Below are 23108 nucleotides of genomic sequence, written 5' to 3' on the forward strand. Positions count from 1 at the left end.
TGGAATCGCAGGTAGAGAGTATTCGGAAACAAAGACTGCTCCGAGCCGTGCCGCATGCGCGTGTCGCGTACTTCGTATGGTGCACTGGCATGTGCCGACTGCGGGGCAGCAGACGTGCAGAAACACAGCCTGGCGATCTCTATATTAGGGCAAGTCACATGAATGCGCAAAAGACTGTATGCCATGTCGCCTGGCCTTTGAGTCCTCTCATTGCATGCTCTTTCCACGGTCGAGCGTTGTTGATGTTTACACTTTGCCGCCAAACAAGTTCAACGCGCGGGGTCGCTAGTTTTTGTGAAGCGCCCATCGTCATTGCTGAGACTAGAGCTCACTCTCGCCGGCACCCGAAGCACCAAGACAACCTCTGCCGATACCTGGCTGCCTGGTCCTAGCCACCTCGCCTCCAAGACTTGCTCCTCCCTCTTCTCCTTCTCTCTTATTTTTGCGGCGAACAACCACGATGCCGCATCTCCCTATAGTCTCCAAGCACCGCCGGTCGTCGGTCAACAGTGCGTCATGTCCCTTGTTCCGGTCGTACCGACTCTTCCGACTCTATTCCAGCACGAATTGAGGCTGATACATGCCCAAATTTCTAGGTAGCCGCGGATCCTCTATAGACGAGACACGACGACACGATGGCGGCGACGAAACTACCAAGGAGGACGAGACTGTCATGGACTCAGAGCAGGGGAACATGCTCTCTCACATCATATCGCAACTGCGACCTGGTGCCGACTTGAGCCGCGTGACGCTTCCCACCTTTATTCTCGAGCCGCGATCGATGTTGGAGCGCATAACAAAGTGTGTAGTACTCCTACACGTACTACGTATGACCATGTCGCAGTGCTGACCGTTGGGTAGCTTCATGGCACACCCCGAGACACTCCTCCCCATTACCAAGGTCGACGACCCAGTGCAGCGATTCGTAGCAGTGACAAAGTTTTACCTGAGTGGTTGGCACATCAAGCCCCCGTATGCATATCCATTGTGTTCCCGCGCCCATAAGCAACAACTGATGTGAGTTAGGGGAGTCAAGAAGCCGCTCAATCCCATCCTGGGTGAGATCTTCACAGGTTACTGGGACTACCCGGACGGTACCAAGGGCTACTACATCTCCGAACAAACGTCGCACCACCCGCCCAAGTCGAGCTACTTCTTCATGGCACCCGAGCACAACATCCGCATCGACGGTACCCTCAAGCCCCGAAGCAAGTTCCTGGGTAACTCAGCCGCGAGTATGATGGAGGGTATTGCAGTCCTGCGGCTGCTGAACACCGGCGAACGATTGTAAGTCGAGCCCAGATATCACACGTCTCGAAGCTCACTACAGTCAGCTTCGTTACACAACCCAACATGTACGCGCGCGGAATACTATTCGGCACGATGAAGTACGAACTTGGCGACCACGCATACATCCGGTGCCCTGAGACAGGACTAACTGCTGATCTCGAATTCAAGACCAAGGGTTATTTCAGTGGAACATACAACGCCATTGGTGGTTACATCAAAGACTCTAGCGGGAAGAACTTGTACGAACTCTCGGGCCAGTGGAACGAGGAGATGTACATCAAGGACTTGACGGTAGGTCTCGGTTGCTTCATTGTTCGCATATGTGCTGATTTTTCATAGACTGGCAAGAAAGAGCTACTTTTCGATGCAGCACATACTAAACACACCCCACCATCGGCTCGACCTCTGGAAGAACAAAACGACCGCGAATCGCAAAAGCTCTGGCATGATGTGTGCGAGGCTGTAAAACGGAGAGATCAGGATGTAGCAACCGATGCTAAGGCTAAGATCGAAGACATGCAGAGGCAGGAAGCTGCGAAACGAAACAGCGAGGGCGTGGACTGGCACCCACAGCTTTTCAGACGCGTAAAGGGTGGTCATGGCGGTCCTGAGGAAGGCGAAGAAGACCTTGACTGGATCATCAACGCCAAGATGTCAGTACTCATCGTCCCTGGGTATGCAATAAGTGCTGACAAAATTCAGTGATGGCAAGACCCCCGATGAGGTCGTCAAACAAATCCTGCAGATATATGCCATCTTGCCCGGTCAAAAGCCAGAAAAGCAGTTCAACATTCCCTCGCGGGCAAATGATGCACCACCACCGCAGCCACAAGAGGCCGCACAACCAGCACCTACGGAAACATTGCAGCCCGTGCCATCCGAACCCCCAATTGTGCAGTCACAGCCAGCAGTCATGCCAGGACAACAAGATTCGAGCGTAGGTCTTCCCAGCAACTTCGACGGAACAACAACCACTCATGCTCCGCTTTCCAAAAACAGCAGCAACCCCAACGATCCTAGCAACCCTCCAACGATACCTCTCCAAAAGCCCATGCCGCAACCCACTACCATCTCACCCGAGAACCGGGAGGTCATCTCGCGTGAACTGCCGCCGAGCAAACTCCTTAATTCAAACCCAGAGCCAGAGCCACGAAAAGACGACCTTCTACGGAGGACAGATAGTGAGACGCAGCAGGAGGATGAATTCCATGATGCACAATCGTGAGTTCTCTTTTCTCTGGAGGGCTGTCATAGATGCCTATCCTACCCATAATCCGGTGTCATGTTCTGTCTTTTGTCTTGTATACTGTGATTAATGCTCACGATCCTATTTTATAGAGTTGTTGAATCGAAAGAATCCAAGAAGCGCTGCGGCGGTGGATGCTTTTCAACCTGCATCCCGTCCTGAAGCTGTCTTTGTTGTGCTTTCCGAATCATCCCCCTGTCCATCTCATAATGTCTTGTGGGTAGCCCGTTGTTGATGGTTGTGGACGTTGCGGATCTTGCCGTGTGATGCCTAAATCATGTCTGGGATCGTAAGGCTGCAGTCACGCTTTCGGGTATAATGAAGATAGTGGCGGCGCGCTAACCGTGCTTGGCTAATATAACCCCTAACACTTCTACTCTAATTGACCACTTCACCCTTCGATTCGAAGTATCCAGGATCTCACTTTTTTCCAGAGCCTTACCTGTCTATCATGGGCTCCTTCGACTGTTACTGTATCTTGTGTGCGGGCACGTTAGATATCGAGGCTGTCAGAATTGGTTCGATGAAGGAAAAGAATCTGCGCAAGAGGGATCGCAATGTTGGGATAGCAACGGGGAGGCTAGCTGACACGAGTGCTGAAGAGAACTCTTGCTCGTCGGGAGCCGGAAGCGAAGATGATGACAGCGGAGCGGAAGATGCACCTGACGACGAAGTCATCAAGAAGCGGCTCAATGAACTGCAAGAACAAGCCGAAGATGATACAGGCTCTGACTTTGAGGATGAGCACGGAACCTCGAATTCTGAGTATTCTGAAGATACAGAGTCTATCGACACCAACGACTTCGACCTGCTTGCGGGAGTAACTGAGATTACAGATGTGGCTATGCGACCCCGCACCCCCGAGCCCGAGCCTACGGAAGAAAGAGACAGTGATAGTTGGTCACAAACTTCTGACTTATCGTTTGAGCTCGATGAGGTCCTTCTAAACAATGTTGACGACTGGGAAGAGGAGGACAGCTTCGATCCTAGATTGATCTCGCGAGAAGACTTGCTTTGGATCTATCGGAGCCGCGCACTGGCTCTCAATCGTGAATCTGACTGTGACAATCCCAAAGCCTATGTTTCTGGCAGAGGTCGTTACGGAGGACTCGGCGGGTTTGATGTCAAGAAACCTGGACGAGATCCGAACGATCCTGGTGAATTTTCGTTGAACCTCACGGCGTACTCCGATGGGGAGGAGAACATGGCTTTTCCTTTCCACGAGGCTTGCTTCAACATTCTCGCCAACAGCGTGGGACTTAAAAAGGGACAAGAAGTCAACAAGGATGTGATGTGGGAGGTTATGAGAGCCCACCTGGTCGATGAAAGACCGGTTCTGGACTTGAACTATGGGTATAGCATGGCACATCAACAATTCTGGGTAAATGTCCCAGGCGAGGAGTACGCGGTATATGATCCCGGTCCTCGACCCTCTCTCAGAGAAAAGATTCCAGAGTTGTTATCCGGCTCTATTCTGAGTAGAGCTACGGAGGTCTTGGACTTATCGAACAAAGTGCGTAGCGACCCGACTCGAATTCTCCCATACGATATTCTCCTTGAAATTATTGGGTACATGGACACAAAGGACATGCTATCATTCATGAAAGCTTCTTACCACGTCAACAGCTACACGCGTGAAGCTGCCTTCTGGCAACACATGATACACGTTCGTATCTTGCCATGGTTCAACGAACTCGGTCATTTCGTCGAGAATACCAGCACCGACGCAACCGATTACAAAAGCCTCTTTCTTTGGTCTGATGCACTGACCCATCCCGATATCGGGAATCAGGGACCGCTTATGCACATAGCGAACCGACGCAGAATCTGGGAGTGTTGTCAACCACTAGCCTCGCTTTATAAGAGATTAGTAGCCTCGGTCGAGCCCGCTGAACCAGAAGATTCAGAGGAAGCGAAGGCGATTTTGAAGGCCTCCGTGTGCTTGTCCACACCTATGACAATGTACCCGTCACCCAATGACTCGGAGACCACTTCTGCACAGCTCATTCACGCATGGTATGAGATTGGTCATCGGCCCTGCGTCCTCGACACGTATTGGCGACACGATCCTTCGCAAAATATGTTCTTAGTTGGCATCTCCATCACCTTGGGTGGACAAAGGCGACTGTTTGGCAGTGCCGAGGGGAGCTTAGGACGTCCATTACATATCGAGCGAGGGGAGTGGATCAATCAAATCATATGCGACATCGACGAGATTGATATATTCAGCCGCAACAACCGCAATTATGATTGGAGCACTTATGGTAGACCTGAGGAAGTAAAGTCACTCACAATTTGTCTCATCAGAGGTTTACAGGTACGTTTTGCATTATAATTACCCACGAGCAGCGGTACTGATAAAAGATAGATAAGAATGACTACTGGAAGAGAAAAGTCTGTAATGAATCACCGCCTTGCCACCTCTCAAAGGCCGTTTTTGGTGTTGGACAACATGTATCTAGTGGGTTTAACAGGTCAGACTGCTTCGGTAAGTCACTAGATATCATAACGGTGTTTTCTCTCATTCGCAAGCCGCTGCTGACACCATTACCAGAACGGTGCCATCTCACGCCTTGGTCTTCTTCAAGCTTCCAGATCGGACTCAGCATTAATTGCCCGGCTACAATACGACACTACTCAGCAGCTATTCTGGAAGAACCTAACGCGTCTTCCTTACCAGCAGAGACGTTATCCGATATGGTCACATCCTTCTTACCATCACGCTCTCTTCCCTATATCAACTTGCATTTCACCATTCGACCCACCCGAGGAGATGACATCGCACGATATCTTCCTATGGAACAAAACCTGCATTGAAGTCTTTCAGCCTGGTGGAGCGACCATCTATAACTTGCCCAATCGGACAGTAGATGGAGAATCAGCGAAAGAATCGGTGCCATCGACTAGTGCAACAACGACCACTTGCCCTATCACTAGCCCCTTCCCCGGGACAGAAGCTTCATGCACCAACACGACATTCCCATTCTATCAATTCCAGTCCAGCCACGAAATTGCTGCCATTAACTCTGGCCGCACGAAGATCTACAGCAATTACAACTCCTTCGTCGGCTGTCAAACTGCCGCCCCAGCCCAACACCCTCGCTGGACACTTGACATGGATCCCCTCGAGGAGACATTTAGAGAGCTATGGTCAGAACTCTTAAGTCAGAATTCACAACAATATGACCCAAAGACCGGCGCATTCAACCCATCTTATAACAAAGACAATATTGTTTTTCCCTTGAATAACGAATCCATCACCGAAGTCCATGTCGAGCATCAGTATCGTGCTCTTAAGCTCGTTACGCAATCTGGCCGTGTTGGCTATTTTGGACTGCCAGGGTGCAAAGATTGGTGGGTTAGGAAGGCAGTGAGGGGAGAGCGATTTGTGGGGATTAGTACTTGTTTTGGTAGTTTAGGTGGGTGGAGTCAGATGGCGATGAGGTGGAGTCATTGGAAGTTGAGTCGTGTCGGTGTTGTCTTTGAGAGGGTGGATGAGGATGGAGAGGTCGTCAGTAAGGAGAAGCAGAAGATACTGGAGAATAACGGAGAGGGGAAGGTTTCTGAAGAAGGGAAGATCGAAGTTGTTACGACTGAGGAAGAAGATGTTGCGTAGAACGGTATGAGAGAGTTACCGCGTTCTAAGAAGTCGGGTCGTTGATTGGCGTGTGTTTTAGTCGGATACGCCGCTTCATTTCTCACATGAAAATGTATCTTGCTTCACAAAGATTTAGCCTAATCATACGGATATGCATTCCAATTGTGTCACGTTCAAAAAATGGCTGTGGCATGGCCCGGCATGCATCAATGGTGATCGGAGTGAACTCGCGCGCGTAACCAGTTAATCAATCGACTCGAAGTCCAATTCGACAGCACTGCAGCCAACTAATTGCGAATCGCAAATCGAGCGCGAGAACACAAGAGGACCAAATGATTACGCCCGACCTTGAGATGTAGCACGGTATGGATAATCCCAGCAAACATGTTCGGATGCACAGGAATTCCGGCATCTTATCACAACATGTTCCGGACCGCTGCGGAAACACCACCACGTCTGCGTGGGACAACGTGCAATCTGACACCGACTTACCTGTGAGTATGGGAACCAATCGAAAACGCCGCGGACCTGAAGATCGACCAAAGCGTTGCTGTAGCGCCCACGATGATGCGTCGCTTCCGCCGCGGGATTCGTTGTTGACAGCTCGGTGACATCATTCGTCATGATTTTGCCTGGGCAGCACAGCAACACAGCCTACTAGCTACAAGGTCCAGCTATCTTACCACGCCACGAATTCCGGTAGTTTCTTTAGTGAAAGTCTTGGATAAATACCGCAAAGTATATACTCCACCACGGGAGCCGATTATGAACTCGTCGTGGCTGCGGCTCGACGACGACAACGAGATGCACGACCCCATCGAGGAGCTGCGCAATCCGCGACGGGTCAAGAATGATTTTCTGAAGTATTTGAAAGAGGAGGTTTTCAAATTGAACTTTTATCGCGCGCATATGCTGTACTTCATCATCGTCATCGCAATTTCGTCGGTCATCGTCTATGGGCAGGGTCTTGCTAATGGACCGAAAGAGGTTGGAGGAGCGCACTTGACCTACACTGATGCGCTGTTCTTGTCCTGCAGTGCTATGACCACTACAGGTAAGTGTTTCCGTCAAACAATAATGAAAGCCTTAGGCTAATTGGTGCAGGGCTCAATTCGGTTGACCTCGGAGATCTCTCCGGCTTTCAGCAGGCTTGGTTCGCCGTTCTGCTGATGATTGGCAATATTCCTTTCGTCTCCACGGCTGTGGTGCTGATCAGAAGAGCGCTATTCCGCAAGAAAATGGCAGACGTCGTCAAGCATTCGCATACAATGCAACGACTAGTGCGAGACATTGAGAACAGTAATTCGGATCGAAACGAGAGCAGCAGTAGTACTGAGAGCGTGCGCCAGCGAGCGAACGGAAAACAAAACAAAGCAGGAAAGAGTACGCAACGACAAAAGGATGAGTCGCCGCACGTGAAGATAAAGCCTGTGTCTAGAAGAAGGACATTTCATTACGAGACCGGATTTGGCTTTATACCAACGCCATGGGAGATCAAATCAGCTCGCAACTTTTTCAGTCGCATACTGGATCGCTTTTCTACAGAGTTGAAGCCCGAGAAACACGACTACGTCTCTTTCAAGCCTCATCTCGACTCCAAAGGCCGCTTTCGAGAGCTTAGCGAGCAAGATCGTATGGAGCTCGGAGGTGTAGAGTATCGCGCACTTCAAACGCTCTTGCTCATCCTGGTCGGTTACCAGGTCTTCTGGTACCTACTGGGTATCACTTTCTTACTACCATACGCATATCGAGGCGACACCAAGAACACACTATACGAAAACCAACCAGGTGCCATCAACCCGGGATGGTGGGCGTTCTTTGCGACAGTGACTGAGTTTGCCAACGGTGGACTCAATGTGCTCAATGCCAACTTCATCCCTTTCAGCGGTAATTGGTTTGTCCTACTTACCGCGGCATGTTTGGCATTCGCTGGTCAGACACAATTCCCGATTCTACTTCGCATTACTATATGGATCATGAAGAAGTTGTTACCAAGAGATTCTCGTATGAGGAACACGATGCAATTTCTCCTGCAACATCCACGACGTTGCTTTATATACCTTTTCCCGAAACGCGAAACAGCATACCTTTTTGCTGTCCAACTCGGCATTGACATCACAGCCTGGCTTTGTTTTGAAATTCTGAACATCGGCATGCCAGACGTTGAAGCTCTCTCCACTGGCACTCGGGTAGTGGATGGTCTCTTCATGGCTAGCGGACTACGTACCAGTGGCGCATACATCATCAACATGAGTTCCCTTGCACCAGCGTGCTTGGTGGCATATCTAGTCATCATGTACGTGTCCATCTACCCAATGACGCTGGTGCTGCGCAAAACGAACACGTACGAAGAGAAGTCGATTGGACTAGAGGAGCACGATAGTAGTGCTGCCGGAATCGCATCACATCTACAAAAACAACTTTCCTACGACATCTGGTTTCAGTTTTTCGTCTTCTTCTTGATATGTATCATTGAGCGAGGACATATCAACAAGGCAGATCCGGGGTTTAGCATCTTCTCGATTCTATTCGAAGTCACATCGGCATATGGTACCGTCGGTTTGAGCCTCGGTGTACCGGGCAAGAACTACAGTCTAAGTGGCGACTTTGCGAGCTTGAGCAAAGTCGTGTTGATGGCTGCGATGCTGCGTGGTAGGCATCGTGGCCTGCCTCTGGCAATCGATCGAAGTATTCTTCTACCTGGCGAAGAGCTTATGCATCGTATGGACCAAGAGTACAGCGCGACGGGTACAGAAAACCCACAAGAAGAAGCAGAGCTAAGGAATGATATCGAGGGAAGTGGTAAGCATCAACAGAAGGCCGGAAAGGGTGACCAGGACCCAGAGGACAGGAGAAGGTCGCAATCAAACAACGAGACTGGTCAGGAAGAGAGGCAAGAGACGGTGTCACAATCCAACCCCTGATGAGAAGGGCCGCAATCGCTGCACAACTCACATGTTTTTTTCGGGAGTACTATCGGCCAAACATGACCCCAGATAGTCAGAGCGATTACGTCGCATTGAAGAGTCACGAGCGCCGATTGACCCAACGACTACTACACGGTCCGACAACCATCCTCCGGATCCGGAGAAGGACGTTATGTATGTATCAGGCGACTATACCGATCCCCATCGCCCCATGCATACATCTTAAGCTTCGGTCACACTTCCAGAACCCCTCACTCATGCATGTACGCACATGCATCACGGATATCACCGAAGTCACCACTTCCTTCTACGTCATTTTCCCCTCAGACTTGCATAAAGCAAAATTCTATCAGCCCTACAAGGCTTCCATTCCATCGCGCGCATCCATCGCTCACACGCCACACTTATGCGCCTCGAAACTAAGGCGCTCACAGATCCCTACTAGGTCTCAATCCCAGTTCGCATGAATATCGCCAAACGCACCCTGAAGTGTCCACAGAGGCGGGCCCAACCACACTCACCGGGGCGTGGATCTGCATAAGAACTCGGCATATGCGTGAACCAGGGACATGGAAATTGACTCAGTTCGGGCCCTGAGCTGGTTGGTGGGGAAAGGTGATGGGACGAAAGGATCTTTGGTCGATGAGATGGCGTGTTTTGCAGGGATCCGAGGGAAAGGATCATGGGAGGATTCTCAGGCAATAAGGCATGAATTTCCTAAGATTTGGGAAATTACACAAAGCGCACTGGCAAGATGCTAGGCGAACGGACGGGCTGTGGCGCTTTTTGATAGGATCGGTGGGAGCGAGTCAAATGACGTTCGCGGGACGGCGGGAGATGTGCAAAGCTGACATGGGGTCTGTGTTCAAGAATAGGAACACGGCATGCCGAACCTTTGCGCAAATCATGTCTCTTGTTACTAAGATGAATTATTTGGAATTCTTAACAGGTTTGCCACGATTGACGGTACTCTTTGGCGACATGCAGAGTGCGAAGGACGACGCGTATGTTGGCATCCACTTTGCCTCATCACGTGTAACCACACTACCACAATGCATTGACATTTGGTCGCACATGCATGAACTCGAACCACATATCTCGATTATCATCGTCGTCAAACAAAAGTTGGCAGCTTCACGATACAATCTGCCATGTCAGCTGACAATATTACCCGCAGTACCGTTGCCAAACCGTTGCGAAAAGCACTTAGTGCGGTGGGAAACGTTTCAACTACCAAACACGCACCCCACTTGGTCAGGTCGCCGCAACGAACAAGCGAACGATCTCAACGGCCGACTAATTGGAAAGGAAAATCTAGATGCAAGATTCGCTTCGCACAGCGAAACGGAATGTTCCGTTGCTGTTTCACCGGACGGCAGCTGGTGTATGTGCCTTAAGGTTGCGGTACAGTTTGCTGTCATAGGCGGCCTGGGTCACAAGGCTGCCGCTGTCAAGATCGGTAGATGAACGGTTAAGTTACCTAAGTATGTGAAACCCATGATGGGGGCCGTATCGTGCTTGGAAGTGGTTTATGCTGTTTTTATGCAAGTGGTCCAGATGGTTGAAAAGTATCTTTTGATAGCCCTAGTACAGATGCAGTCTTTGAAGTCAAACTCCTCAACGTAGTAACTATACCCTACTATGGTGAATAACGAGTATGCAAATGTATGGAAGGTGAGGTGGACTGTCGTGTTTGACACCCCTCGCTTAACAGGCCGGATTGAGAAGGTAAGTACCGCAAGCGAGATATCAGGACTAACCATGCGCAGGGGTAATGCTCGTTGAAAGTACACATCACAATGAGTTGTCTAGAGCTATGTGGAGATTGAAAATGTGGATATTTTTTGTTTCGTTCACTACCGCTAACAAGTACCGCGAAAGATGAATGCCGAACTATCGTGAGAAAGTGAAGCGCGTAGATGCAAGTTACCCAAGTACGCCAAGCCCAGAATGACAAATGTGAACAACTCCTGCGTGGATAATCCGAAACGTGCAATGTCTCATAACCATGCATACCATACCAGTTCCCACGTATACCACCGAGCCGTTAAGAAGATGGTAGGAAAAAAAAGAGTTGATTGAATAGCGAATTAACGAAAGTAGAGAAGTGGAGAAAGTCATTGCCCATGCCATACCGATCCCAAAGCCCTAGGAAAGATTTCAACAAGTACAGGAATTTGACGAAATAATATCTATTTCCTATCATCATTGAGGAGGCTAGCAATTGGCATGTTGTCCCTCGGCGCCGAGCTCCAAGTACCAGCCCTCGCGCGTCCTGAGGAAGGGACAGGCATTGGCAGCACATACGGCATACGCTCTGGAGCCGAAACAGCGCTAATATCCATTGGGTTCATGGGGCTGTAGTGCTTCGCTGGCTCGCTCTGGGCCGGCGAGATGTAAGTCGGGAAGGGGTTGGGCTTGAACATGGGGTTGTGCATGATGCTACCATCGGGCGAGGCATCGGGAGTAGGAGGGCGAACGGCGTTGGAGCCGTTGCGCCAGATCTCCTCGAGCTGAGCGGGGGAAACATCCGCACCGTAGTCGGCGGCGACCGTAGCCCAGAACTGCTGACGACGGGCTTCGTAGATGGAGCGGAGGCGGTCAGTGTCGACGATCTTGGGCTGATGGGCTACCTCGGTGTTGATGCGGAGGCCGTTGAATGGCTCTGGAGAACCACGGGGAGTGAGGGTGCGAGGCTTGGGAAGAAGAATCTTGTGCTGAGATCGGCCTGGGGAGGTGGTGATGGAGTTGGCGCGAACATGAGGACTGCCAGAGTAGCTCATAGGCGAGCTGTGGCGAGAAGATTGAGAGTAGGCGTCCTGTTCGACAGCCATAGAGTAGATTGGAGCAGTGCCAGAGGAGCTGCATGAAGCGTTGGAGGAGACGGAGTTGGTACGCTTGCGGCGATGGCTACCGTGCGAGAGCTGGTGGTAGTGCAGGCGGCATGCAAGCTCGGTCTTCTTGAGATGTGCTGCAATGTGCTTGTAGGGCATCTTTTGCATGCGAGTCTGGAGAAGGTAGGTTTCCTAGCCAATGTTAGCAAGTGTTCGGTAAGTGCGACATAGTTAGCATACCTCTTCTTCAGACCAAGACCTGTTACCACCGGCTGACATCTTGCGAGCACGAAGGCTGGAAGGGTCAGGGGATTGCGAGTTCATCTCTGGGAGAGGAGAGAGAATCTGTGGCTGATGGTGCATCATGATGACAGTAATGTGTTGATGGGGTGATAGTATATTGCTGTTCTTGTTGATGATAGTTGTACTTGGTAGTAGAAGTCGTTGAGTCGTGTCCACTAGGGATGTCTGTTCGTCGTAATCGAGTCTGGCTCTGAAAAGAAAGTATTACACAGTGTGTCGGTAAAAAAGGTAATTGCTCAGCAATGTTGATTAAGTGAATGTAGTGCAGCCCAAACCAGTGGGAAGAAAACGAGAGTATTACAAGGCTGCTAAAAAAACAAAAGACAGATGCCGATTGAACAGATGCGGTTGAGGCCTCGAAACTTGGGGCAGCGGAGTAATTATAGAGTTTGGACAGTGGTCAAGAAACGGGTCGGTCAGTGTCCACAGACCAGGTCGATTAGCAGTGGCAGTTTCTGAGATTGGCAACGTTTTCAAACCGTCGCCTCTGCAACTCGATTCCTGATCGGCGCCATGGGGCATAGACGGCGTTCGCAGCCAAAATGTTTAGAAGAACCTTGACACGAGACATGTTAAGCCGGAAGTGGAACGGACATGAAGTTGCATACGAAATCGTTGCCTGGGGCTCTGAAGATCTAGAGCGGGACGCATAATGTTCTCAGCCTCATCGGGGCTACGGGGGCAGTTTCAAAACCGCGCGCGTCGGACTTGGAGCAGGTTTGAAGGAGCGCGAGGTTTGACAATGTTTGGAAAGCTGGAAACAAGCAGCGACCAGTGCCGAAGCGACGGCGGGCGCTAACTCAGTCAGTGCTGTGACAGGCTGCGGGGAGGACTGTGCACCGGCGGTCTACCATTTGCAGTGACAAACAACATTGGCGACGGGCTTTAGAGCAATATCAACGACGATATCTCTTACATTTGCCAGGAAATAGGCTTATTGTAAAAGGACCGAGTACACGACGAGTGGAGATAATTCGCAACACACAAGTATGGAGATGACGACGCTGTGAGACGGACGAAACGATTACGTTCGGATGGGTCGTGTTCCGCCTACAGCATCAACAGGTCAGGCTCTTCATAAGGCCGAAGCGCTTGGCAGGCCACAAGTGCTGCTATAGGTTGTTAGTGGTAAGGCTGTGGCAGAGCGGTTCCCTCAAACGCTTGTGGCTTGTAGTGATACTGGCGCTGCGTCAGGCAACTGGAGAAGGAGCTTGGCTTGAATGCGGAGCGGAGCCTGGTAGAAAAGGCACCTAGACCCATGACGAAAAGTTGGCCTTGGTCGAGCATCAGGACGTCGATTACCTTTGTCTTCCCCGCGCCCAGCAGTGGTGATGAGCGTAATGGCTGCTTGTTTGGCACGACTGTTGCAAGCCGCTGCTGCAGTGGCAGTGTGGAGAAGACAGGGATGGCTCGCACTCAGCGACGATTGAAGTCGGGCTAAATTGCAGCACGATTTCTCCAGTGGTGAAGGCGCTATGAGCGGTGAAGGGGATATTGGTGAGATGGATTGGAAAATAGAAGAGACGTGTGATGTAGTCGTGTTTGTGCGACTCTCGCCATGACGATTGTGACTTCGCGCGCTGTGTTGTTGACCGATGAAGTTGGAAGGCACGAGCGACTACTCGAGGAAAGAGCGCCCGGCCAATGCACGCTGCCCCGCTCCATCCGTCAGCAACTCCGTCATTCATCACGACTACGGCACTCTACATGCGTTGGTAGCGACTCCACGGTGACATGATGTCGGGTCACTCGACTGGCTCTGCATGGGAATCGTCATGACACTCATGACAGCATGCACTTGTCTCTTCGACAGTTCCGCCGACACTGCTGGCCCTTATGAATACACGGTCATCATGTCGCGACACCCGATCGGGGGCGCTCCGCATCACTCGCATGAAGCTGGAGACGCATAGAGTTGTCACGCGCTGCGCAATCTACCTCCGCTGCCCTCTAAGCACTCGTCTTGCTGTCCCCGTAACCTCAAAGCCACCTGTTCATCAGAGCCGGGCCCTAGAGCCTGTTACCCCGCTTCTTGTCTGCAGCTGTCCCCGCGTATCTATACCTCGACCACCACCCTCAATTCACTAGCTCAAAAGTACTAGTACTTGACATTACTTGAGATCCCCAGCTTTGGCGCCCACCCCCGCTAGCACCCGGCCACTTAACCTCACAGCGTCGCCCTCGTCCTCCACCATCATGCTGAAGCCATCCTCCTATTCGCTCGTCAAATGCCAACCTGACCCTCTTTGTATCCCTTGTACTTGATCAGCGCTCGTACCGACAAACCATTTGCTTCCTTGGATATCATGATGATCGACTGCCTTCAGTCTGGCCGTCGTACCCTCTGAAAGTGTCCTGAAGCTGTAATATACGAGCATGACACTACACTCTATAGGCGCATCCTGTTCTCCCCAGTGAAGCTGTCTCGTGCTGCCGTCTGCCTGGCCACGTCTTATCGCCCCGTCTGCAGCCATGTCGTGAGTCTTTTCACTATATCCGTCTCATCTTGCCCCCATCCTGCGACTCTAGGATACTTTTCCTACTCGGTACCTTGCCGTACGTGCTGACCTTATGTCCCCTGATAGCTCTTCACCATCCACCAAGCGTAGCCTGAAACCGTCGCCCATCGCAGCGAATCCGCAACCAACCGTTCCATACTCTGCGCCTCCAGAGTTGCCTAGTTTACAACCAGCGGCGTCATTCACTACGGCAAATCAAGAAGCTCACCCTGGCGCTCAGCCACCACTTTCATCTCCCACGAGCCGGAAGCGCAAGTCTGTAACGCTCGAACAGTCACAAGACCAGATGGCCAGTACATCAGATAGCGCGGAGGCGCAAGCAAGTAGTGCAGCGTTGCCTCCAGCACCTGATGTCGATGCTACTCAGGAGCCCAAGACTAAGAAGAGTCGGACAAATACGCCGTGGACGCCAGCTGAGGAATTGAGATTGAAACAAATGAGAGATGCTGGGAATAGCTGGAGCGAAATTGCAAAGGTGAGGAAGCCTTCCCGGATATCTGAAATGCGGTGATCCTGTAGAAGAGTTAGCTGACTTAGCATATGATAGACGTTCCCACAGCGGACAGAAGGGAGCGTAAAGAAACATTGGTACAAGGTAGGCATGGTATGAGCGTCGTTCCACTGCGCACACTCTGACGTACCTACAAGGACATGCACTACGCCGAGTTTGCTGAAGATGAAGTGAGTTAGAAGCTGCTGTGATGTTTAATAGAGAGTGTGCTAATGAGTAAGAAGAGCGCTGCGCTGCTTGCGGCCATCAAGGAGTATGACACCAACAAATGGAAGGTCATAGGACAGAAGGTTGGCAAACCTGCCAAAGTATGTCTCGACTGTTGTTACATGTTTTCTCTTGTGTGCAAGCGCTCGTACTGATGTACACCAGGCATGCGAACAGTACGCGAAAGAGAATTTTGGCGGCAAGTACTGAACGACACTTATGATCACAGTCTGCATCTTTCCGGGATTAGTGCGGTGGGGCCCGCTTTATGATACCAGCTTTCCTATCTTGATCGAGCATCGCACGCGCAAAACTGCTGTGGGCATCCGTTCGTCCTTCTTGGTGTTTCCGGACGTGGTTCTCGGCAGCGGAGGCACAAGGAATAAGTCGCCTCCTCTTTTCCCAAAAGATGCTTAGGAGTTTCGGCAAAGCTGGCTACTGTTATTGACTTTTCTCTGGCTTCAGAATCGGGTAATGGTCTTGCTAAGGGTGGTTCCATCCTGGACATAATATCGAATATCTTTACGTAGCAATAATCGGCAAACTACCCATGACCTAACCATCTGTCAAACGTGGGGGAAGCATCCCAAAGCATAGTTTGTTCAACGGCCATTGGCCGATCTTGCTTGTGTTATCGTTTCACGTCAACGAACGGTTGGTTTCGGTAGCCTGCAGCGGTTCGATCAAATGTTTCATCGCGTTCGCCACACCTCAACGTTCTGCATCTCCGTGTTGCCGCATGCCGATCTGTAGATGCGGCCAGCAGCTGTGCTATTTGTAGCACACATAGGCGGTCTGGTGTCGGTGTAGCAACTGCACAGAGGATGATCACCAGTTTTCTTCTGCAATCAGCGGTGTTGTAGGCGAACCTAGCTACGATGGCCACGTGTGAAGGCGCAGGTTACCAGACGAACGCTCCGGCTATGCTACCGAACCATCGCAACGGGCGCGATATTCGTCCAAGACGCGCTTGGGCGTAGCCGTCAGGTCGAGAGTAGATTGCGCGACGGGGATGCTTGGTCGCCCACAGGGTTCGACGCGACGCGCTTCTACTCACCATATACGTGCGCTGCACGCGCTCTGCTCACAACGCCAGCCACATGACATGGCAGCATGGTCGCGAATTGCGCCGTCTGTTGGAGGGAGCGTGGTGAGGGCTGCATCGTGCATCTCCGTCGAGCCTATAGTTCGCAATGGCTTGCAACAGCCTAAATGGGTAATGCGCCGTTGGTCGAGTACTTGAAGGTTGGCAGACCATCGCTAGACCTGAATGTCACACATGGAGACGGCGGTGAGGTCATAGCGATGGCTGCAGAAGCAGGGGAAACCCAGCCCCCAGCCGGGGAGTGCGCCTGTCGTATCGTTCGTCACGTGAGGCTGTTGGTGGTGGCCTCGGTACCCAGGCTCTGGAAGGATGAGGTAGCAACTTCGGAGTAAGCGCAGCCGTGGATGGCGTGCCTGAGGGCGACAGTATGGGTGGCGCACTGGACTCACGATGCCATGTCGGCCATGCAGTCGAGAGATGAGATGTATGCGAGGCTCGAAGGCGGGCAGATCCCGGCCGCTTGAGTGGAATCGTTCCCGAATCTTAGCGTCGCACGTCGAGTTCGAGTCGCTTGCGCGCTCCTTTCCCCACCACCACCGCCTCAATCGCCATGCTCAGCACATTGCGCCTGTCTCAGGTATAATCCATCAATATTCTCCGCAGTGCCCATCTCTGCTCGCCACCAGCACTCCGTACGCCCGCTACTTCTGCAGTACGCCGGAGTACGCCATCCAATGCGGGCGTCGGGACATTTCTGTGGCTGGTAGATCCCAACTCATGGGGGATGACGAAGCGCATATAGGGCAGGGCCTGACTCTATACCTTGAAACGGCCCACGCATGAGCCAATCTGAGGCCGGTAATGCCTATGCGTTAGAGAACCATGACCGAGAGCCCTGCCATCGCTCGGTCCCACTGCTTACAGGCGGGTGCTACGGCTGCGTAAATGCCGGCAGAGGCAACTGTCCTGCCCTGATCCGAGTACCGCTTCTTTGCAAGCACCATCATGCTCCATGGGGCCCTGAGCCGGGTAAGGTTCTTCCAGGCATAAAGTGCCGTCGACTGAGGCACAAGGTGCGGTAGGCCATTAAGTTGCCATGAAAAATGCCATCATCGTCACGGCACGCTTCTGACAGGCCGTTTGACCCATTCGCCTCCGAGCATGACCCGAGTAGCTCTCCCGCCAGCGCGGTCCTGGCTCCGCGTCTGATAGACTGTGTCTCAATCAATCTGGCATACGGCGTTCACTCGTAGCGCTCCTTCTTTAGGGAATTGCCTCGAGCCCCTGCCGTGTCGCTAGCCGATTCAGAACCTCCTCAATGCACATCTCCTGGCCACCACGCTGCGCCAGGATTCCTCCTGCAGCGCCTGCAACGGCGTTGGAGATCTTTCTGGCGGCATTCTAGAAATAAACGACGATGGCATGGACCGCGCACGCCCCGAGCCCCACAGGCCCCTCGCGAGCCGGGCGAAGTACCTCATGCCCATCTCATTTTGCATCAGCAGCCACTCACGATCTAGGGCTTGCAGCATTGTACTCGTCCAGATCGTGTGCCGGGGGACCCCTCCTTGTCATTGATCACCGCATTATGCTTGACGTAGAATCAGTCCCTGGGCCTTCCCTACTAACTCATTTGGTGCTCCTCAGGAACAGAGCGTCTCGTGGGGACGACCCATTGCTGTACATGCTTGGATCCTGTGTCCGTGTGGCAATCGCACAAGACGGACCGGGCTTTTGAAGGGACGTACTGCCCGAAATTTTTAATGCCTTCTCCCATCAGGCAGGAATCTTATATTCCACGACCACCCCAAGCCATAGGTACTTTTCGTTTGTTCCCTACAAGGCTACTACCTATAGTCCGCAACCCAGACGCTTAACACACGCGATAAGACTCGACCGATGGCGCGTTCCCCTAAGCTCTTCTTGCTCCAACATTTGTCAATATAACAAAAATTCGAAATACCCAAACACGTGCGATACAGCCATCGCAACTCCGAACATTAACTCAAACTAAGGCACCCTTTTTCTGGCTCAGGTCTCACTGCGGCGGCCTGCCAGAGCAACCTAGCTCTGGTAGTCTCCATGCGTGATCGCAACACTGGCGAGTCCCTATCGAGGCCCTTTCCTCGACTACAGCGTACCAGGCGATGCCGGGGAAGAACATCACATACCGACCTCAAACGTCGAACATCAAAATGTCCTCCATTCCCATACCGGATTGCCTCCGGGTTACCACCCTCACTCCTTCCTGCAGCCACACCAGTCTCAAACACTCCAACATGCCGGCGCCGGCCACCATCCTACCTACACAGACATCGAGACACATTCATTACATCAACCCCATCTGTTGCGCCATCACTCCATGTCGCAACACTCTCCATCTTCCTACAACGTGGGCTACCCACCGCCGCCCCAGCAAACCGCCGGACGCAAGCGCAGCCATCAAGACGACTTGCAACACGATCTCCCTCCGAGCTTAGAGCAGCAACTCAATCCTTACGCCCAAGCAACGGGAAGCGTCTCACTACAACACGCGACGCAGGGTTACTCCCTTCAACAATACCCGCCGCCGCCAACCCCACAATCCTCTTTACCTCCCACACATCACCATCATCTACCAAATACACATCGCAATAAGAGACATCACCCAATGGAGGGCGCACCTCCCTCTCCCGCTCAGCATCATGGTCCTCCCAGCGTAGTAGGACAAGAGGGAATGCCTCCACCAGCACAACGACCCCGCGGCCCTAAGCTCAAGTTCACGCCCGAAGACGACCAGTTACTTGTCGATCTCAAAGAGAAGAAAAACCTCACTTGGAAGCAAATCGCCGACTTCTTCCCTGGCCGCAGCTCTGGCACACTCCAAGTTCGGTACTGCACGAAGCTCAAAGCAAAGACCACTGTCTGGACGGATGATATGGTGAGTCCCTACCCTAGTCATGAAACGCACGACGTCGTGTATCGCATCCACAATCTCCGACATGCTAACCATAACCGGTAATACAGGTGGTAAAGCTTCGCAACGCCATGCAGGAGTACGAGAACGACCGTTGGCGCATCATCTCCTCGAAGGTCGGCAGCGGCTTTTCGCCTACCGCGTGCAAAGACAAGGCCGAGCAACTAGAGGCGGTAGAGATGGCTGCACAGGAAGAGGAGGAGGAAGAATCACAACGACAACATCAACACCAGGGCACCTATTCGTCGTCGCAAATGGCCGCTGGCCCAAGCGATCCAGGCGCAAATTACCAATGACTGACCGACCTTAATTGCGATGGATTGGCTGGCCAATTCGAGAGTTTACGTGCATGGTGAAGAAAGAAAAAACCTAAACAGATAGCATGAGCGCATGCGGAGACAAGTTGTATTGCGGAGTTCGTGCTGGTCACAAACTTCCCTCCTTGGGGTCGATTTCGGCATTTGCAATACTTCTTTGGGGGCACACACACACAAGCATTCTAATCCCTTTACATATTTCCTTTACGACGTACCACGATTTTGGCCACGGTATACCCTTCCTCTTCAAATATACACTCCTTTAACCAATTACCTGCATACTTTGGACACGACGAACAACTGTTCCTTCGACGCGCAACACATTACCAGCGGGTCCAGCATTGCGGCGGCGTTGGGAAAGATACTGGGTTCAGGCTGGGATAACATCATTTGTGGGGTGTTGAGAATTTGAGTTGACGGGGGACGGCATTGAGAAACAGTCGGCCAGCGTTTCCAGACAGAAAGATATCGGCGAGGAAGACAGTTGGTGTCTCGAGTGGCGTGTCAACTAGTGGAGCAAAAGAGAAGGAAAAGATACCCAGGCAGAGTCGGAAGGGGCGCATTTTCATTGGTCTTTTTATCCCCATCACTACACATTTCCTTTGTACACTGGCGGTATCGTCATCTACTTCTACTTGTTACCACGCACTGCATCTTCTTCCTCCATACATAATCATCGCTTGCTTCCCGACACTACTTTGCAGACATCTCCTTGATTCTCTAAACATTCTTGGTGTACTACAAGCTCTGAGACGAGGGCGCGTATCTATTCTGCCCGCTATTCTAGATGTACACATTTGTAATCTGTCGTCATCTATATCTCATACGTCCCGTCGTATTGCATGTATGCCACATGGCACAACTACCGAACCTAATGTCAAATACTATACCTGCGTGTCGTCGCAATATGCGATCGCGCTTCTCGAAATTATGTAAATCATAACCCGCACTTAATATCATAATTTGGAATGCTATTATGCGCATCGTGTTCATGAACGTATGTCAATGCGGAGTATGTGGCCTTTATGGGGTGTTGTCTCATCAACACTGGTTTCAGATCTCGAACTCTGATCTGAGACGCGCATGGCCGCGAGTATGAAGTGAAGATATTAGGCGTGATGTCACACGTTCAAGATTATCACGAGAGGACAGGTTCAACGCATAATACTTTCCAGGCGATGGTGGTGTCATCGGAGTTGTGGTCGGCGAGTACAGCATCGATGCTCAAAATCAAACTCCTATGCCTTTGTGATGTTGACAGTCGGCGCGGATATGATCTCAAGGCTACAGTAACAGATTCATGAGCATTCACATGTCAAGTTGCTGCCCTGGTACCTGTCTACTGTCAAGCTTGGTCGACAGCCTAGGCAAGCATTCCATCACTACACACACCCGCCAAACCTACGATTTCCATACATCCATCGCTCGCTCATCACTTCCATCCTTCCCCACGCTCTCCAGCCTTCTCAAACTAATGACACCAACGCATTATCCCCCATTATCAAGATACACACATGCCCTCGGCAACCGATCATACTTTCGATATTAACAAAGCGCGTGCTGACCTTGCCGCATACGGGAAGGGTGAACCTTGTCATAATACCCGGGTTAGTTGATGTATAGATTGTTCCCGCACACACCTCGCTACTGTTGCGCCAAATGACGCCCACGGCCAAGTGAGATATGCAAAGCGGATGCAGGTGCGGATGCCCAAGAGGGCGTGACCGTTGTTCCGTACAACGGATGCGATGCGACCTGGGGATTATTCAGGATGGACATTGATGAAGGGACATGCTTCGATACTCACACCTCTGCGCTCAACTTGATTACTATCGCCTAACAATAGACGAGACAGAAAAGAAAAGTCTTTCATGTTGGGAGGCCAGGAATATGTGCTGGCTTGCATCCGACTCGTCCAAAACCCGAGCCAGTAGTGACAGTTTGTGCAGTCACGATCCGGTGAACCCTGTCTTAAGATTGCCTCTTCTGCACTCAGCTTGTCGGTTACTGGCCGTGCCATAACCACCCATGTTCTTAACAACAAGCTAGGGTGTGGACACGCGCACGTAACGAGAATGCCGAGGCAGGCATATGCTGGATTAGGGCGAGGTGAACCTTTGCTGACCTTTCGCAAGACGATCGCCACCTAAGGCATACGTAGGTATGGGCTGATGATGAAGAAGCTTTCGATATAACCACTTCCACGGGATGGCCGCAGACACACGTTTCTCGTTAAGAGCTTTCCATGCACCCTGACTGTGCAATCCCCTGCCGCCGTTCCCCCATGGGTTCTCTCTTTCTGTTCATCACTGCACGGTAGGAATAGCGATCATCTACTTACGTGTACTCCGCTTTCTTTCGGGAGCTAGGGGCCGTTGATCTAACTAGCGAATAGAGACAGCGCGCACAAACTGGGACGACGGGATACGCCGATGGCGAAAAAGGAAGAGAAGCATCAAGGATCGGCAAGCCGCTGCAATGGATATTGGGAAGCCTCACACTGTGCCCTCTTCCTGGTAATGGCATCCTCGTCTGCCATGTGGCAGTGGCAAACGGTTTCATGTTCCAATGCTGAGGTGGCGATTGCTATGTTTACCATCTGCTGATGGATAAGGATACAATAGCGAGGCGAACAGCGGAGATTGTATGCTCATGATCGGCAAGAAACTTTGCTGCCGAAGGGACATCGCTTACAGATGCATCGCGGATATAGGCTTTATCGGGATGTGGGGAGAACCATAGAGGCGCTGCAAGTATGTGAGCTAGGTCTTCGAGTGAAGACCTAGTCTAGCATCGCTTCGCTTATCCACGGCCATCGATCTGGATGGAAGGTGAATGTGCTAGACAAGCCCATCGTGCAGAGAGGAATCTCAACAGATCTTGTGATGAAACTGACGCTTGAGACGTATTGGCTGATATGGTGCGGTTTGCTCAACAGCAACGTTGTCGCGCGCAGACAGGCGACGTCATTCCTTCCCGGGATGAATGAGTCTCAACTATAGTGCGCTTCTCGTGAAACCTGCAACATTTTCCAACTCATACTTCAAGTTCCCCTCGATCCCTGAAGTTGACCCACACTGATGAAGTCTGACCGGTCACCTTGACAAACAATATTTGCATCGCACTACTGCGGCGATTGACAACAAGGACGTGCTAGCTCGGTGCCTTACTGCGCGATGCTGCACTGGCGCTGTGAACACCCGCATGTGCGCCGTTCCCTGTCAATGGGTGAAGGATGATATTGAACGCGGGTGCGAGTAATACTCCGGTGAGCGTTGAACCGTCAACCGCTTGCCGTCGCCGCATCCCGCATCTTTCGCGCACTGTCAGAGGCAAGAGGTAAAAGATCCAGGAG

At 51.6% G+C, this 23108-nt stretch overlaps 6 protein-coding genes across 6 annotated transcripts; 5 read left to right on the forward strand and 1 right to left on the reverse strand.

Moving 5' to 3' along the window:
- Window positions 1–460: 460 nt before the first annotated feature.
- AA0111_g10580 (Oxysterol-binding protein-like protein) lies at window positions 461–2515 on the forward strand (the record flags this gene model as incomplete). The annotated part of the gene is made up of 7 exons (XM_028644347.1): window positions 461–509; window positions 597–801; window positions 862–972; window positions 1027–1287; window positions 1335–1581; window positions 1630–1943; window positions 1993–2515. 7 exons carry the CDS (start codon window positions 461–463, stop codon window positions 2513–2515), a joined length of 1710 nt encoding a protein of 569 aa, XP_028501820.1.
- A 472-nt stretch (window positions 2516–2987) lies between these two features.
- Window positions 2988–6152, forward strand: AA0111_g10581 (hypothetical protein; the record flags this gene model as incomplete). Its single annotated transcript, XM_028644348.1, has 3 exons — window positions 2988–4853; window positions 4905–5024; window positions 5091–6152. 3 exons carry the CDS (start codon window positions 2988–2990, stop codon window positions 6150–6152), a joined length of 3048 nt encoding a protein of 1015 aa, XP_028501819.1.
- Window positions 6153–6899: 747 nt separating this feature from the next.
- AA0111_g10582 (hypothetical protein) lies at window positions 6900–9058 on the forward strand (the record flags this gene model as incomplete). The annotated part of the gene is made up of 2 exons (XM_028644349.1): window positions 6900–7188; window positions 7239–9058. The coding sequence occupies 2 exons, from the start codon at window positions 6900–6902 to the stop codon at window positions 9056–9058; spliced, it is 2109 nt and encodes a 702-aa protein (XP_028501818.1).
- Window positions 9059–11253: 2195 nt separating this feature from the next.
- On the reverse strand, window positions 11254–12261 carry AA0111_g10583 (hypothetical protein; the record flags this gene model as incomplete). Its single annotated transcript, XM_028644350.1, has 2 exons — window positions 11254–12087; window positions 12136–12261. The coding sequence occupies 2 exons, from the start codon at window positions 12259–12261 to the stop codon at window positions 11254–11256; spliced, it is 960 nt and encodes a 319-aa protein (XP_028501817.1).
- A 2508-nt stretch (window positions 12262–14769) lies between these two features.
- AA0111_g10584 (hypothetical protein) lies at window positions 14770–15645 on the forward strand (the record flags this gene model as incomplete). The annotated part of the gene is made up of 5 exons (XM_028644351.1): window positions 14770–15192; window positions 15265–15312; window positions 15366–15398; window positions 15453–15536; window positions 15601–15645. The coding sequence occupies 5 exons, from the start codon at window positions 14770–14772 to the stop codon at window positions 15643–15645; spliced, it is 633 nt and encodes a 210-aa protein (XP_028501796.1).
- Window positions 15646–18842: 3197 nt separating this feature from the next.
- On the forward strand, window positions 18843–19732 carry AA0111_g10585 (hypothetical protein; the record flags this gene model as incomplete). Its single annotated transcript, XM_028644352.1, has 2 exons — window positions 18843–19400; window positions 19487–19732. The coding sequence occupies 2 exons, from the start codon at window positions 18843–18845 to the stop codon at window positions 19730–19732; spliced, it is 804 nt and encodes a 267-aa protein (XP_028501816.1).
- Between the last annotated feature and the right edge of the window lie 3376 nt (window positions 19733–23108).

This window comes from Alternaria arborescens, assembly GCF_004154835.1.
Source record: "Alternaria arborescens strain FERA 675 chromosome Unknown contig_37, whole genome shotgun sequence".
NCBI classification, from domain to species: domain Eukaryota; kingdom Fungi; phylum Ascomycota; class Dothideomycetes; order Pleosporales; family Pleosporaceae; genus Alternaria; species Alternaria arborescens.